The following is a 17915-nucleotide window of genomic DNA, read 5'->3' on the forward strand; positions in this document are numbered from 1 at the left end:
CAACTTTCTCCAGCTAAACTCAGACAAGACTGAAGTCATAGTCTTTGGCCACACAAACAAAGAGAAAGTGTCAACAGTCACCTCCAGTCTCTCTCTCTAAAACCTTAGAAATCTCGGGGTAATAATGGACTCAGACTTGAACTTTAACTGCCACATCAAATCAATAACATCTGCAGCTTTTTACCATCTAAAAAACATTGCAAAAATCAAAGGTAAACTGTCAAAACCAGACACTGTGACACTTATCCATGCATTTGACTCCAGTAGGTTAGACTACTGTAATGGCCTGCTCACTGTCCTCTTCAAACGAGCGTTAAGACAGCTGCAGTACAAGTACATAAGTCCTGTGGTCGGCTCTCTGCACTGGCTTCCTGTGGCTCAAAGAATAGACTTTAAAGCAGCTCTGATTGTGCACAAGTCTCTCCATGGCCTGGCACCAAAGTACATCTCCGACATGTTAGTGCCAAATGCACCATCTCACACTCTGAGGACTTCAGGAACCGTTTGTTTATTTCAGAAACATGTTTTTGGATTTTTAAATGCAAGGGTTGTAAGAGACTGACCTGGGGAACAGACTTGTGGGAGGCAAGTCTTAACTCTGCAATGAGTCAACCAGTATCTATGTGGTTTTAAATGTGTCTGCAAAGGTGAGGTACTTGGAGCTATTCATAGTTGTCTGTGAGAAGAGTACTTTCCTTATACACTACAAGAAATCTACAACTCCTAGTATTGGATAGTGAAGCATATCAAAATGTAAATAAAAACATATATACAATGTAATAGAATGAATTGAAAGTTTGTTGTAGTTTGCAAAGGTAATGGCAATTTGGAGGATTTTTCGCATGAGGTATTTTCATGAATTATAAAATTAAATCTAAAATGAACCACTGAATAACAATGTTTTCTTCAATTTTCAGATGTTTTAAGAGCTACAAACCTAACAGTGAGTAAGTTTGTCTCCTCCAGTCCCACCATAAAAATAATGTGGAATTGAAAACACTGAAAGTACAAATACTACAACATATTAAACAGGCTGCTGATCTGTCAAAGGAGGAAATGTTGATGTCAGATACCTGTGGTAATAAATCGTGTGTGGTCTAAACTTTGAAGGTAAACAGGGGGAGGGGAGGTGCTATGTAAGAAGTAGGAGCATTTCAAAACCTCAACATTTGACTTCAACGCAATCACTGAAGCTGGTAAGCTTTTTTTTTTTATCTGATACCAACAATATCTTTCAAATGCCTTTTTATATTGATATTTTGCAGTGACCTCACACTAGTGTGGCACGTGCATGTGTGTCTATGACAATATTCAGCAGTTACCATGGTGACACACTGCACACATTAGCAAAGACATACATGATGAGTTTTAGATGGTTTGAAAACTCGAGGAAAAAGGTGAGAGTGACAAACTGAAAACATTTGGCTAATGTTAGCTACCTAAAGACAAAAATACACTAAAAGCAAACAAGTAAACTACTATCCCACTTGTGTCCCATCACATAATATTCTATAAAAAAAAAACAGAACAGCAAAGAGGAACTCTTTTTTTGCTGTTTTGCATGGCATGATGATGTTTGTAACCTTCTGTTTGAGCGATGTGGGAGCTTGATCACCAAAAATTAGGAGCTTAAATGACTGGACCAGACTATACAGCTTCATACTAGCTGGGGACTGATACAGTTAACACTTTTTTTAACACTTCTTTTTATCAAGAGATGCAAATTTGTAGACCTTTATCCACACTTTTACTTTCTTTTAACTTTCATCAAGGAGCCATGAGGACCTACGTGCTGTTTGTGCTGGTGCTCTTCCCATCTGCTCTGCTGGGACAGTCCATCAATGATCGCTACAAGAAATTCATCAATCAACATGTTAACCAGGGTATGAGCCGGACACGCTGCGATGCAGTGATGCGCAGCAGAAAAATAACTGTAACCAACAGCACTCAGTGTAAGGGGACCAATACATTCATCAGTGCTGGGGCCAAAGAAATCAAAAAGGTGTGCAATGCAGCGGGAAAACCTTATAAAAACAGCCATAACCTGAGGGTGAGCAACCAGCCTTTCCCTATTGTAATCTGCAAGCAGAAGGGAAACCATCGGTATCCCAAATGTGAATATCGGGGGCGCTCTGCCACCAGGTACATCGTCATTGGATGCAAGGACGGCTTCCCTGTGCACTTTGAACGTGATGTCAGAGACCTCAGTTGATCAGACTAAAATGTTGAAATTTAAATCTCACTGAATTCAGTTGTCATGATGTTTTTTTATTTTTCTCTGGTTCTTTTCTTTCTTTTTGTCCAAAATAAAATTCATTTGAGCAGCATATGTCAATGATTTTTATTTTATTTATTGACTTACTCACATCAGTAGAAGAAAGGTCAAAGTGCTATAGAAAACTCCTTCTACTCAAAATACTTCAATATTGTGCACCTCAGCATAGTCTTAATCCACATCTTTTCCCATGACATCTTTTCTCAACATCGTTTCATAGCAGATGATGAATTTAAAGCCCATCACTGCACACTATGAAAAAGTAGGTTGGCCATAGCTATGACTATGCTGAGGTCCAAGAGAACAACTCTGTATACAGTGTATTTATGAAGGGACTTGAAGGAATATCTCAATTGTTTGATGAACTTTGGAACTACGGAAACTTGTGATATATGATCAAATGATTGTATGAATCTAAGGACTGGCTGTACCAGAACTAAGATGAGAAAAAAGGGCTTTTGATTATTTTAGGGACAAGTAAAATTGTATACTTTGATGCCATAATCTGGTGACAAACATTTACATAATACTTACATTTATACTGCGCCTGTTTTTTTTTTGTGGTTTTTTTTTTATGTTTTCAATGGAGTTATGTATTTATTTGTTTTGTATCCTTCTGTATTTGAACAGGGCACACATGAAAAAGACTGGTGCTCTTATTAGGCTCTCCAGGTATAAATGAAATAAATGTAATATACCACAAGATGGCAGCAAAACTGTAGGACAAAGACAAGTAGAAGATCTGCTGTCCACACACACATACGCACATACACACACACCCCCACACATATACACACACACACACACACACATATATATACACACACATATATACACATCCACATACATACACACACATACACACAATGGGTGAGAGAGAGAGAGAGAGGTGGGGGGGATTGACACACACACACATACATTCACACAATGGGTGTGAATGTCTCTGTCAGCACACACACATACACACACTCACACATATACACACTCACATACACCCCCACACGCACACATACACACACACATATATACACACACATATATACACATCTACACACATATACACACTCACACCTACATACACGCACACATACACACACACATATATACACATGTACACACATATACACACTCACACTTACATACACACACGCACACATACACACACACATATATACACATCTACACACATATACACACTCACACTTACATACACACACGCACACATACACACACACATATATACACATCTACACACATATACACACTCACACCTACATACACACACGCACACATACACACACACATATATACACATCTACACACATATACACACTCACACCTACATACACACATGCACACATACACGCACACACACATATATACTTCATTGCCTTGTTTAAGGATTGCTAATCAGGCCTATTTTCTTCCTCTGTGTGCGTGTGATAAGACTCATTGTCATATCCATGGATGTTGTTTAGGGTTAGGGTTGGTTTGAATGTCAGCCAAGTTGTCAATGGCTTCACCTCATCCCAAAAAAGCAGAGTTACAAAGGGCTTCACAACAAAGTAAAAAAAAAACACAATACATAAAAATAAAGAAAAATAAAATGCAAAACATAGAAATGCAAAGAAAAGGTGCACACATAAAACCGGACAATTTATAAAAAGGCCTGGCAGTAAGTGTGAGTTTTACAGAGTAATTTAAAACATGATAATGATGGCACAAGCCTTATCTCCTCAGGTAGATCGTTTCAAATCTGACTTTGGAACAGCTCCAGAGACCTGCCTGAGGATGTGAGGATGTGAGGCTGCAGGAGGGCTCGCAGGCAGGGGCGGCGCTGCACATTTTTGGTTGGAGTTATGCAGGTGCTAAGTTCTTTGATGGTGGCGCTGACTTAACATGTTCATTTATCGTCTTATATGGCTGCGAGCGCATCCCCTCGATCTACCATGTCTGCTTGGCTGTTTTAAACAAGTTTAAATGTAGTTAGCCCCTGTGGTGATTCAGGAAACATAATATGGACGTTTTTTTTTTTATTGTACTTTCATGTAGTATACTCTCTGGTTGCCAATAAACTGTGTAAATGAAAATTGGTGCTTTAAAAGTTATCAGTAAAATCTTAAAATGAATTCTAAAACACCCAGACGGCCAGTGAAGGGAAGCTACAGTAAAACATACTGTGAAACATCCTAGGCAAAGCAATACAGGGGGTGACCTAGATGGAAATTGTGAGATTCAGTTTACAATTTTGGCCTCAGAATTTTGTATTTAATTTTGTATTTTTGCAGTCATTGTAGCACTTCTTTTTGGAACTACAGCTTCTCAAGAAGTATCACTGAGCAAAGTTAAACCTTTTTTGTCCAAACACACACAAAACACATGAGAAAACCTCACAAGACCATGTTTCACCAGGTATGCATCTTGTTGCAAATTTCAAGACCTTATCCCATCCTCCAACCACACTAATATTATAGTGAAATGTGGAAAACACATTTTATATTTTACACACACACACACACATATATATATATATATATATGTGTGTGTGCGTGTCAATCTCATGCTGACAGAGGCTGAGGTCCCCGCCACCTCTCTCTCTTTCTCACCCATTGTGTGAATGTATGTGTGTCTGTATGTGTGTGCATGTGGCAACTCCTTTTTGATTTTTTTTGTGCACAGCACAGATTTTCTGTGCGCGGAGACCGTGTCAGCAGTGCGCAATTGCGCACGCGCACAGCGGCGCACGCGCACAGCTTAGAGGGAACAGTGTTGACAACTCTAATACGTCATAATTATACAAAAATAGACTCAAACAAACTTTTATTTTTTTTAATGCTCAAAGGTAAAGATGGTCTCTCTGTGTTTACGTCCTCTGCTTCTTGTTGTTGGAAGTCTGAGGCCGGTTAGAACTGTGAGAGGCAGACCTCCTCTGCTGAAAGATCATTCCTATTTTTACAGCCTGAGCGACGTACCGGCCTTTTACATCCTCAGATAGACGCTCCCACTGTGGAGAACACAAGCACATACATTTGTTAATATCATTTCATGCATTTCTGGTCCCTCCAAGTTTTGCAGTCAATGAACTTTGAAAGTGGGACTAAACACATAAACTCCGCCCATAACCACAAACAGAAGCTGAGGGTAAAAGGAACAGTGTGATTGGTCAAACAGGAGTCCACACTTCAAACCTCGCTCCTGCAGAGAGGTGTTTGTAATCACACACTCCTGGCATAAGTGTTTAGTTCCACTTTAAAGGCCCTGTACCTGATTATTTTCATGTATTAGAGCAAAATTCATACGGATAAATTGTTTGAGCAGATCTTGAGGTCAAAATAAGTCTGCTGTCTACTTATCTATCTGCATCTAATTATAAAGCATTATATTGTCTGTTAATCAGGAAGTACACAGTACACATGCTAGTTGTTGTTACCGGAACTGTGATGGCGAAACTCTGAAAAGCGGGTATAAATTCATGGTGGTGAATAATTAGGATGTTCAGAAAGTATAAGGTAAGTGAGGAATAACTTTGGAAACTTTGCTGCAAACGGTTTCAAATGAATTAGTTCTGTTTTTCTTGTTTTTGGACAGTGAAAATCAGGTACAGCGCCTTTAGCATTTGTCTTTAGGTTAAGCCTGATTGTAATAATCTTTCACTCATCACATTAAGTTTTACATAAGGCTCTTCAGCACTTTGAATTATTTTGTATTAGCATGTTAGCATTAGCAAAGGCATTTTATAGGAAGAACATAGGAAAGACTTGTTTCAGACTTACTCTTTTTTGCAGCACAGCGTTCAGGACCATCGTGTTTTTGGTTCGGAGCTCAGTCTTGACCCTCTCCCACTGATGCTTTTTGAACACAGAAAAGGCTGTGGGGGCCTCAGCAAGAGGTGTGGGGCCCATGGATGCAGAAGCAGGGGCTAGACGCTTTGATTCAGTAAGTTTGGCTGTCAAGGGTCTAGAAAACGCAGAGTCTAGCCGGTGGAGAGGAGGGGTGCGAAGTATGGAATCTGTGGGCTCCAACGCAGTATCATGGGCCTCAACCAAAGAGCCAGGCCCCTCAAACAAAGTCCAGGACCTCAAATCCAGGGGTCTCAAACACAAGAGTAGGGTCGAGGGACAGAGGAGTGGGGTCCATGGACACAGGAGAAGGGTCAATGGACACAGGAATGTCCATGGACACAGGAGAAGGGTCAATGGACACAGGAATGTCCATGGACACAGGAATGGGGCTCATGGACACAGAAGAGATGGCCTCAAACATAAAGTCAAGGACATCAAATCCAGGGTCCACAGACACAGGAGCGGGGTCCATGGACACAGGGTTGGGGCTCATGGACACAGGAGCGGGGTCCATGGACACAGGGTTGGGGCTCATGGACACAGGAGCGGGGTCCACACAGCAGTAGGTGGAGCAGTTAGTGGACTGTCCTCTGTACGTATGGCCCATACCATTTCCTCTATCGTACATCGCTCCTCCTCCTCATCGTCAGACGTAGTGATAATACGTTCCAACCAGGCGTCTTCATCCTCGTTAAGGTCTACCCATGGATAAGAGTGTATTTAGTAGCGCGGAAGACGTCAAGCAGACGGTCTTCTACCACCTCGGGTTCGGCCAGTGGTACCTGAACGTAGTCGGGTACAGGGTTTGGTTCTGCAGGACATGGGGACCGGAAATCACGGTCCACCTCAGCTTTGAGGGAGTCCTCGATGTCCAACCAGTGGTCCAGCTCTGGTGGACTCAGTGTGGGCCATTTCCGGGATGAATTCATACTCTCGCGGGGCACTCAGGAGAGACATGATCTCTAACCTCAGGTTGAAGGAGGCCATGTTGGGCTCTTTGAGCGACAGACAGAGGTGAATCTGCAATGGAAACAAATGCATTTTAATACCGTGTTTAAAGTAAAGATGATGTTGATGTGTTTTGTGTTGTTTTAAGGTCAAACTTGTAGTAGTATGCACATGTTGTTCATGATTAAAGTTATAAAAAGTGAATCTAAGCTGTATCTTGTACATAAGACAGTAAAGGGCCTGCAATCAACTACACTTCAAGATGTGTTACTGTTCATTTACATAATTGTCAAATTCTAAATATAACAAAAATCGTTCTAAAATAGAAGAAATAGTAGGTTATTCAAGTTTAAGTTAAGTTAAACCAGGCTACAATTGTAGCTTTAGTTCACATTTTGATCTCAACTTTCTGCAGTAAACACTAGATTACTGTAAACTAAATGAATTTTAATTGAATGTACTGCTATGAAATTCCTAAAACCAGTCTAAAAATGTGCTCACAACACTGTCAAGAAAGTTAAAATTGATATGGCAAAGAAATATCTGAGAAATTTGCGTTCACGTCTTTGGTACACTTCAGATCATGGTTAACATGCACTCAAAGCACTTTGAGTGCCTTGAAGGTAGAAAAGCGCTATAGAAAAATGTGATCATTTAACAGTTTGCACTAAGTCAACGTGTATGTGCATAAACAAATGCAACAATCATATTCACCTGTAGTACTCAAAAATCTGTTTAGGAAGCGGAGTAGTTTTGGAGGAGTTTTGAACTAATGCTGTGTAAAGTCAGGAGCTGACAGAAAAGGTGCTTTCAGTTTCAGTGGAACTCATTAAACTCTTCTGACTTTATGTTTCAGACTCTTGGTCCTCTTTGACACTTACACCAGAAACAAACATTCTTACACTATGGAGGTGTTATTCAAATACAGGAGTTTCCATTGCTAAAAATGTGTATCTTGAAAAACATGCATGCTTAATATGGGCAAGCTTGTATTTCCACAAATTAATGCCATTTGATGAAACATGCAGGGCAAAGCAAATGCAGATCCTCTACCGGAAAATTTGAGTTTGGTCAACATTTCCATATGTGATTGGAAATTAAAATGACTAATTTTGACTTACCTGGGCTTATCTCCACTCTTGTCCCTGGTCTAAACAGGACATGTCCACATGTGGTCACGGCGCAGTAGTACGTCCCAGTATCATTGACGTCCTGTATAGTTGTGGACAGACTGTAGACACATCTCCTCTGGTTCTGCTCCTCAGTCTGCTCTTCATAAGTGTAGATCAGGTGTGTCTGTTACAACCCATCTCATGTGGGGAAGGGAAGTAAGTAAGAAAGAGTTGAAATACATTTTATTTTGTGTAATGGTTAATCACATTATGCACACACATCACATTATCAATCACATTATCTTGAAATAAATCTGTCACTCAGAAACGTGGCTGTAAATTTGTATTATTTAGAATTAGGGTGTGTTTACATCTGTTCTGGTTTGGTTCTGGTTTGAGCCCAATTGAATCTTAATGTAGATGTGGTGTGGTCCTGTTAATCCTGGTCTAGTTCTAGGTTTAGTTCAGGATTTAGTCCCAGGTTTGAATCAATTTGTCACCTCCTTCTTCTGAGAGTTCACACTTCACTGTGACTGTAGTAAAAGAAAAAATCGATTCTGTCAACTCGACAAAAAGTTATTTGAGTGAAGAGTGAGTGAGTTTCTCTGCTCATCCAAGCCGCTGCTTCAGTTCTGGTCAGATTGTTGGTGGACACTGCTTTATATCTATCTGAAAGGAGGAGCCAACTACACTGAATGTAACACACTGAAACTAACACACCTGTTTGTACAACTTTTTGTCCAGTTGACAGATTTAAACAACACTTGTTTAACTGCAGCTTCTGTAGTTCTGCAAAGTCCACCAAGTCAGTTCTTTATGGTAAGATTCTGTTAAAACAAAGCTCAGATTAAAGTCTAACAAATATTATACATTTTATTACATGTGAACCTACATGCGTCTCATTCTGGTTTAAAGGTGCCAAAACCAACCATTGCTGACAAATACCTGCCTCATCAATCTTTGTCAATTTTATTTTATTCATTTATTTTATACAGTTGTTTTACAGACCATTAATGCACATACAAAGTAATCTATAGCCTGCTTCCTATGTTTGGCATTTCACAAAATTCAAAAGTGATGCCAATGCAGCATTTCAGTTCCCCAGTGAAAGTAGCATCCAGTAAGTCTGAATAAAAATAAAAAAACTTAAAAAAGGACAAACTTTCTTTTTTTTGGTTTTTGTTTAAAAAGATCACAATAAATATACATAAAAGTATAAAGTATTTGCAATATAATTAGACTATGTAATGTATGATGTTGGCCTGAATGAGTGAGCATTCACTCACATTTGGACATTCTTATTGTCATACCATGATGCAGCAATAATAATAATAAATTACTCTTATAGCGCTTTTCCAGATGCTCACATTTCAGTTTTGTGCCTTATTCATTAACTTCATACTCTGCGGTGATAAGTCTTGCCTATATGCATGTGGTGTGTTTTCGAGTGACTGTTGGTCATAGGAGAGGCTGATGGCACAGACTAGTAATCTGTGTGTTATTGTTCCAGGGTAAAATAATAATGTGGGGTTTGAACGAGAGTCATATTGACTACAACTGAAGTGACAGCTTGTACGGTACAACTAATAAAAACAATACTGTTGAAAAGGAATACAATTTATTTATTGTTACACAGACTGGAGCATCTGTATCACATGAAAGGGGTGGTCCAGGCAACAAGATACGAGTGACAATCATTACACCAAAAAACCAACAAAAAACACAGACACCAATGATGTATAAAAAAAAAAAAAACACTAAAAGCAGAACAGCAAGAAAGGACTCAAGATGTTGCAAGACATTGTGTAATCTTCAACAGTCTGTGAGAGTGAGATAAGGAAGCTTGAGCAAAAATTAGGAGTATAAATGACTATTCAACTTTGTACCAGCTGGGCACTGAAACAGGTAACACTTTTTCTTACTCAACTTTTTAATCAAGAGATGCAAATTTGTAGACCTATATCCACACTTCTTTCTTTTAACTTTCATCAAGGAGCCATGAGGACCTATGTGCTGTTTGTGCTGGTGCTCTTCCCATCTGCTCTGCTGGGACAGTCCATCAATGATCGCTACGAGAAATTCATCAATCAACACATTAACCCGGGTATGAACTGGTCGAGATGTGACACAGAAATGCACGATAGAAATATAAGCATAACCGACAAGAACCAGTGTAAGGAGACCAATACATTCATCAAAGCTGGGATTGAAGAAATCAAAAATGTGTGTAATGCAGCTGGAAAACTTCACCGAAAAAAACACAAGGGTGAGCAACCAGCCTTTCCCTTTTGTAACCTGCAAGCTGAAGGAAAACCATGTCTTTCCCAACTGTAAATATGACGGGCGCTCTGCTATAAAGCGCATTGTCATTGAATGTGAGGATGGCTTCCCTGTGCACTTCAAACGTGACCTTGATTGATTAGACAAAAATGTGTCCTGTCTTGTTCTTTTAAACTATAAACCAAATAATGATGAGAACCATATATGTATAAGCATGCAGTAACCCTAGCTGGCATTTCTTTCAATAAAATTCATTTGAGTAGCATATGTCTGATTTTTTGTATTTGATCCTCTGATTCTCTCCTTTTGTTCTCATGGGTTTGCTCTCCGGATACTTTAGTACCATAAATGCAATTTAATAAACATTCATACTCACACCTGCTCCTGTTTTATGTTTTAAAGTTATGAACTTTTTTTATTTTATTTGTATCTTTCTGTATTTGAACAAGACGCCCATGAAAAAGTCTGGTGCTCTTATTAGGCTCTCCCAGTATAAACAAAGATAAATTAAATAAATGTAATATACTCTTAGACAAAATAGCAAACTGTAGGACAAAGAAATGTTAATATGTAAAACAATGTTAATAATATGCTAAATGTATCATGTGGCAGTTTACCTCATACTTTTAAACTAAACCCAGCCAAAGAAAACTTATTTATGCACATATTTTTGTAAATGAACTTTGTCAAGTCAATTAACAAACGTGTGTGACCTTTTCCTGTTTAGTTATATTTATTTTCTGAGCTTTGTTCTGTTGCATTGTTGGTTTTATTTATTTAATTTAGCACTTTATTTCGCTAGTAACCCTGCTCACCTTGCCACATCAACAAAAATTAGAATAAATGACTGGACCAGACTAGCATTGACTCACGTAACACATTATTTCTTACTTAACTTTTTATGAAGAGATGAGAGAGATGAAAATATGTAGACCTATATCCACACTTACTCTTTCTTTTAACTTTCATCAAGGAGCCACGAGAACCTACATGCTGTTTGTACTGGTGCTCTCCCAATCTGCTCTGTTGGGACAGTCCAACATTTATCTGTCGTAATGACACAGGACTCAAAAAATGAACAGGGTTTATTTCAAAGAAAATGCAAAGGCTGGGTGTTGGGGCTGGGTCGAATAAACTGATGATCTGGCAGTTGGTGAAAAAATGAGCAGAGTCTTTGTGGTCCAGAGGTTGAAGCTTGATTGAAGATGAGCTGCAGGTGAGTAGTGGGTGGTAACCATTGGTGAGGGTGGTGCCACACTCTGCCCCCAGCTCCAGAAATACAGACACAGAGGAGAAGGGGGAGATGGCACAGAAGCACACAGGAAAATAACTGGAATCCTGACAATTATTGGTACAAAATATTCATCAATCAACACATTAACCAGGGTAAGAGCCAGACGGGATGTGACGCAGTGTTGGGCAAAAGAAGAATAACTGTAACCGACAGCAACCAGTGTAAGGAGACCAATACATTCGTCAATGCTAGGACTAATGAAATATGTGTGATGAAATATTATACATTTTATTACATATGAACCTGCATGCGTCTCATTCTGGTTTAAAGGTGCCAAAACCAACCATTGCTGACAAATACCTGCCTCATCAATCTTTGTCAATTTTATTTTATTCATTTATTTTATACAGTTGTTTTACAGACCATTAATGCACATACAAAGTAATCTATAGCCTGCTTCCTATGTTTGGCATTTCACAAAATTCAAAAGTGATGCCAATGCAAGCAATTTAGTTCCCCAGTGAAAGTAGCATCCAGTAAGTGTGAATAAAAAATAAAAAAATAAACTTAAAAAAGGACAAACTTTCTTTTCTTTTTTTTACAAATACTTAAAAAAATCACAACAAATATACAAGTAAAAGAAATCATTGTAATATAATTAGACTATGTAATGCATAATGTTGGCCTGAATGAGTGAGAGAATTCACTCACGTTTGGACATTCTTATTGTCATACCATGATGCAATAATAATAATAAATTACGCTTATAGCGCTTTTCCAGATGCTCACGATTCAGTTTTGTGTCTTATTCATTCACTCCATACTCTGCGGTGATAAGTCTTGCCTATATGCATGTGGTGTGTTTTCGAGTGACTGTTGGTCATAGGAGAGGCTGATGGCACAGACTAGTAATCTGTGTGTTATTGTCCCAGGGTAAAATAATAATGTGGGGTTTGAACAATATATTGACGTCATATTGACTACAACTGAAGTGACAGCTTGTGTAGTACAACTAATAAAACCAATACTGTTGAAAAGGAGTACAATTTATTTCAATTTACACTGCATCCTGCTGTGTGATGGTCCTTGTCCCCACCAACTCTAGTCTCCATGCTCCCCATCCATTATCTCTTCTGTTATTCCTTTTCGGTCTTTTATTCAAATACACAGGGAATAAGATATTATTGACAATCATTAAAAAAACAAAAAACAAAAAAAAAACCCCAAAACATCAACGGTATAAAAAAGACACTAAAAGCAGAACTGCAAGAAGGAACTCAAGATTTTGCAAGACATTTTGTAATCTTCAAGCTCCCATATCTCCCTCTCACAAACTGTTGATCAACAAAAATTTGGAATATAAATGACTGGACCAGACTACACAATTTCATACTAGCTGGGGACTGAAACAGGTAACACACTTTTTCTTACTCAACGTTTTATCAAGAGATGTAAATATGTAGACCAATATCCACACTTTTACTTTCTTTTAACTTTCATCAAGGAGCCATGAGGACCTACGTGCTGTTTGTTCTGGTGCTCTTCCCATCTGCTCTGCTGGGACAGTCCATCAATGATCGGTACAGGAAATTCATCAATCAACACGTTAACCAGGGTATGAGCCAGACGGCCTGTGATGCAGTGATGGGCAGAAGAAGAATAACCGTAACCGATAGCAACCAGTGTAAGGAGACCAATACATTCATCAATGCTGGGACCAATGAAATCAAAAAGGTGTGTAACGCAGCTGGACGTCCGTACCAAAACAGCCGTAACCTGAGGGTGAGCAACCAGCCTTTCCCTATTATAAACTGCAAAGAGAAGGGAAACCATCGCTATCCCAGATGTGAATATCAGGGGCGCTCTGCCACCAAGTACATCATCATTGGATGTGAGGACGGCTTCCCTGTGCACTTTGATGGCTTCTATTGATCAGGCAAAAATATCGAAAGTTAGATGTCATTGAGTTTAGTTTGGTTGATTTATTTTTATTTTTTTGTAGTATACATAAAAATGTGATTAAAAACAGGCAGTAACCATAGATGTAATTCTTTTCAATAAACTTTTGAGCAGCATATGTCAAAGATTCTTATATTTATTTTTGATGCCTTGACTCTCTCCTCCTTTTGCTCTCATAGTTTTGATGAGGGATCAACTTTAGAACATTTTGCTTAATACGACTTCTAAAGATAGTTTTTGTCACTTGTTGACTTACTCACGTCAGTAGAAGAAAAGTCAAAGTGCGGTGCTATATAAAACTCCTACAACTCAAACTAATTCAATTTAACTGACTATTATGCACCTCATCATAGTCTTAATCAACATTTTTTCCATTTTTCTTCTGCATAAAATGTATTTATTAGGGACTCGACAGACTGCTGGAATATCTCACTTGTTTGTTGAAGTTTGATTTGGGAACTTTTAATACAAGATCACATATTATAAAAGTCTAAAGACTGGCTGAAGACTGGCTGTACCAGAACTGAGATGTGGAAAAAGGGCTTTTGATTATTTTGCTTCCCAAAAATAGAATATATTTCAATGACAAGTAAAATTGGATACTTTGGTGCCACAAATGTAATTTAATAATCTGCTGACAAACATTTATTCTCACACCTGCGCCTGTTTTTAATGTTTTAAATGGAGTTTTGTTTGCATCTTTGTGTATTTGAACAGGACGCACATGAAAAAGAGTCTGGTGCTCTTATTAGGCTCTCCCAGTATAAATAAAGTAAATAAATGCAATATACTCTTTACCACAAGATGGCAGCAAACTGTGGGTCAAAGACAAATGTTGGTAGAAGATCATTCATTAGAAGTAAAAAGAAACTCTTAGTCTCTGTCCTGTCTGGAGTAGATGAGGGCAGCGATCACAAAGAGACAGAGAGCCAGAAGAGCAGCCAGGACAACGACGATACCAGAGACATGACCTGAAACAAGACGACACAAGCAGGCCTGTCACAATAAATACTATATCGACTTATCCTTCCATACGTGACAGATGGAATAATCACTTTTAGGGTCAATATTTATCGTGGTACTTTTTCTTTGTACTGATGGGAAATATTTAGTTAATTTTCTGTACCACAATGAGATTCCAGCTGAAAATTATACAACTTTTCTGGTCTCTATGGAGGTGTTATTCAATTACTGGAGTTTTCATTGCTAAAAATGTATATCTTGAAAAACATGTATGCTTAAGGTGGGTAGGCTTGTCTTTCCACAGATCTAACCTGTAATTTGGTCGGGTTGCGTCACCTGCTTGTCTCCATGGAGATGAGTTTAATGTCATTTGGTGAAACATGCCAGGCAAAGCAAACTCAGATCCTCTACTGGAAATAAAGTGCATCTTTAAAACCAGAGGATGTTTAATGAGTCAGTTCTAAATTATCATACAAGTCTTTGTCCTCTGTCCACTGGATCAAAAATTGTTGTTTTTTTATTTTATTTTTCTTTAAGATCTCAGCAACAAAAGTGTGAAATGTGAATCTGGATTTGTGTCTGGTCAATATTCAATTTGGACTTAAAAACACATATGTGATTGGAAATTAAATGTTCAGTGAAATTATAATAACTAATTTTTATTTACCTGGGCTTATCTCCACTCTTGTCCCTGGTCCAAACAGGATATGTCCACATGTGGCCACGGCGCAGTAGTACGTCCCAGTATCATTGACGTCCTGTATAGTTGTGGACAGACTGTAGACACATCTCCTTTGGTTCTGCTCCTCTGTCTGCTCTTCATAAGTGTAGATGATGCTGCCTGGAGATTCTCCTGCTCCAGATCTGAACCAGTGCACGTTACGTTTAGAAGGACACTGCAGTGTGGAGCTGTTCTTGGACACAAGAGAACACTGGAGCTGCACTGGACGTCCCAGAGTGACTGATGCTTGTGGGATTTGTTTCACATAGAAAGTGTGATGCCGTTGTTCTGTAGATTCATTAAAATAGAACTATTAAAACAAGAACAGAAAGAACACGTAACTGAAGATCTGAATTAAAAAATCTTACCAAGAATGATCAAAAGAGTCGTATTGACAAAACTCATTTTGTATGATGGTCCAGCTTGACAAACATAAGAGGCTGCATCTTCCCTGGTCACATTAAAAATTGTGAAGGTATACACAATTTCCATGTTTAATTCAGTTTTATATATTCCAAATCTTGAATTGTGGAAATTTCTTTTAAGTGTTATTTTCTCATAGGATCCCTCTGCAACGGTTTGGACCAGTGATTCCAAAGTCATTTTGTAGAAATAAAGCAGTCCGGCTTCAGTCCTCTGTACTGAACAGGACATAGTAAAATTATCTCCAGGGTTGAGCGTGGTCCGAGTAATTTGGCCATCTCCTTTGGTCTGACTGAGAGCTGAAAAAGAGGAGAAATCAAGAGTCAACAGTCATAACCATTGTTAAACACGTGAATGAACCATACTGGTCTTAAAACTTACAGAGTAAAATGACAAATAAAAAAGATAGATGTCCAATCATAGCTGTGAGATATACGTCAGTGACACTATGTAGAGCTGTAGAGTACCTGTATGTGGTAGAGTAGAAGTACCACCTCTACATCGTTACAAAGGCGGATATTAAGTGAGACATACCCACTCGTCAGGTCATTGAACTCTTTCCAGGCTCCTCCTCACAGCTTATTATCAAGGTATTTTTTGTTCTAACACAACGCAGAATATTCACAAGGTTTTGCATCTGTCTACAGAAGTCAGGTCAAACCACACAGCAGCTTCAGAGAGGCAGGTCTTAAACTTCGTCCTGGACTCCTCAGACAGGGAGGGCAGATAAATAGCATAAATATCATGAAAGAAACATTTTACATACTTTAACACGGGGACTGGCTTCACCATTCATTTATATGGAATGGAACATTTGAGTTGACATAACTCTAAGTAGCATTGACTCAAGTGAAATGTAGCACCGGGCTGAGATGGAGAATTTCTCATTGATGGAGAATTTCTCATTGAATGTTTATGGTTTGGACGGCACTTACACCTCTGGAGGAATGTTTCAACTGTTACCATGGTGACACAATGCACACATCAGCAAACACAGTCTGATATGTTTGTGGATTGCCTGAAAACTCAAGAAAAAAATACTAAATGGATTTAAACAGCACATTTTCAGGAGCCTGTGATCAATGCAAGCGTTCATGGTATCGTATTGATATTTGGTTTTCAAAAAAATGGGTGAGCACGACTGAAAAACTACTGGTTAATGCTGGCTCTAGGGCTGTAGAGTTCCAGACCAAGTGATAAAGTCCTGTGATTATGTAAACTGATATAATTACAATTATAATTAATGCCATATTATAGGAAGGCACACAAACTCCAACTGTTTATTCAGCCTTCATTTTGAAAGACTAAACACAAGAGGTGAACGTCCCATAACATACTTGTCAAAGGTGTCATGCAATAGCCTATAATATGTACATATATTAAATGGTATTATTTATTCCTGATACTTTAAACATGCTTTTCAAATAGAGTGGCTCAAAAAAAGGTCAAACTACAATGCTGATTTTGTCTCATTTGAAGAGACAAAAAAAATGTAATGAATTGATGCTGTAAAGTAAAATAGCAGACTGCTCATGAGTCTCTGACAACAATTTGAGTAGCTCGAATAAATAAAATGATCTCCTGTAGAAGGAAATGCATTAAAGAAATAAAAAATCTGGTATGAAAAACATTTATCAAAATTCAAGATTTTTCTCTTCAACACAAAACCACCAAGGTCTGACTACAAACTACTTGATTATAAGACTCTGAGAAATACAAACAACTGTTATTTAGGGCTGTAACAACCTTGAAATTATTATTAATGCATTTTTTTTTGGTTTTTTGTTTAATCTAAAATGTAATACTAACTTGACTTCCACATACATTTAATTGCATATTCTTCTGTGTGTAGACTTGACTGTAAAGGTGAAAAGGACAGCAAAAACAAATACAAGTATTTCCTTCTGTTGTCCTCCCTCAGTAAAACAAAAGTCGTCTGCTGTTTACAGTGTCTTTTGGAGACGTTATTTACACTGTGGTCACATAAAGCTAAGTACAGACCAATCAGAGAAAGCTCTGGAAGTTGAACTGGAAGAGGAACTTTCTCATTTGAATATGAAGGTGTTAAAAAGACTCCTCACACCAAAACAAAACAGGGACATGGAACATTTGATCTGATCATACATCAGTCCTCTCTCACTGATACTGGATTTTACTA

The 17915-nt window shown here is 38.4% G+C and overlaps 3 protein-coding genes across 3 annotated transcripts; 2 read left to right on the top strand and 1 right to left on the bottom strand.

The window, feature by feature from the left end:
- Positions 1-1772: 1772 nt before the first annotated feature.
- LOC117377901 (ribonuclease-like 3) lies at positions 1773-2318 on the top strand. Its single transcript, XM_033974420.2, has one exon. The coding sequence runs from the start codon at positions 1778-1780 to the stop codon at positions 2210-2212; it is 435 nt and encodes a 144-aa protein (XP_033830311.1). The 5' UTR covers positions 1773-1777; the 3' UTR covers positions 2213-2318.
- A 10880-nt stretch (positions 2319-13198) lies between these two features.
- LOC117377860 (ribonuclease-like 3) lies at positions 13199-13760 on the top strand. The gene has a single exon (XM_033974365.2). The coding sequence runs from the start codon at positions 13201-13203 to the stop codon at positions 13621-13623; it is 423 nt and encodes a 140-aa protein (XP_033830256.1). The 5' UTR covers positions 13199-13200; the 3' UTR covers positions 13624-13760.
- Positions 13761-14523: 763 nt separating this feature from the next.
- Positions 14524-16723, bottom strand: LOC129456568 (uncharacterized). Its single transcript, XM_055224685.1, has 4 exons — positions 16693-16723; positions 15703-16056; positions 15281-15622; positions 14524-14621 (listed from the first exon to the last, which is right to left on the bottom strand). The coding sequence occupies exons 1-4, from the start codon at positions 16721-16723 to the stop codon at positions 14524-14526; spliced, it is 825 nt and encodes a 274-aa protein (XP_055080660.1).
- Between the last annotated feature and the right edge of the window lie 1192 nt (positions 16724-17915).

This window comes from Periophthalmus magnuspinnatus, chromosome 10 (genome assembly GCF_009829125.3).
Source record: "Periophthalmus magnuspinnatus isolate fPerMag1 chromosome 10, fPerMag1.2.pri, whole genome shotgun sequence".
Taxonomy (NCBI): domain Eukaryota; kingdom Metazoa; phylum Chordata; class Actinopteri; order Gobiiformes; family Gobiidae; genus Periophthalmus; species Periophthalmus magnuspinnatus.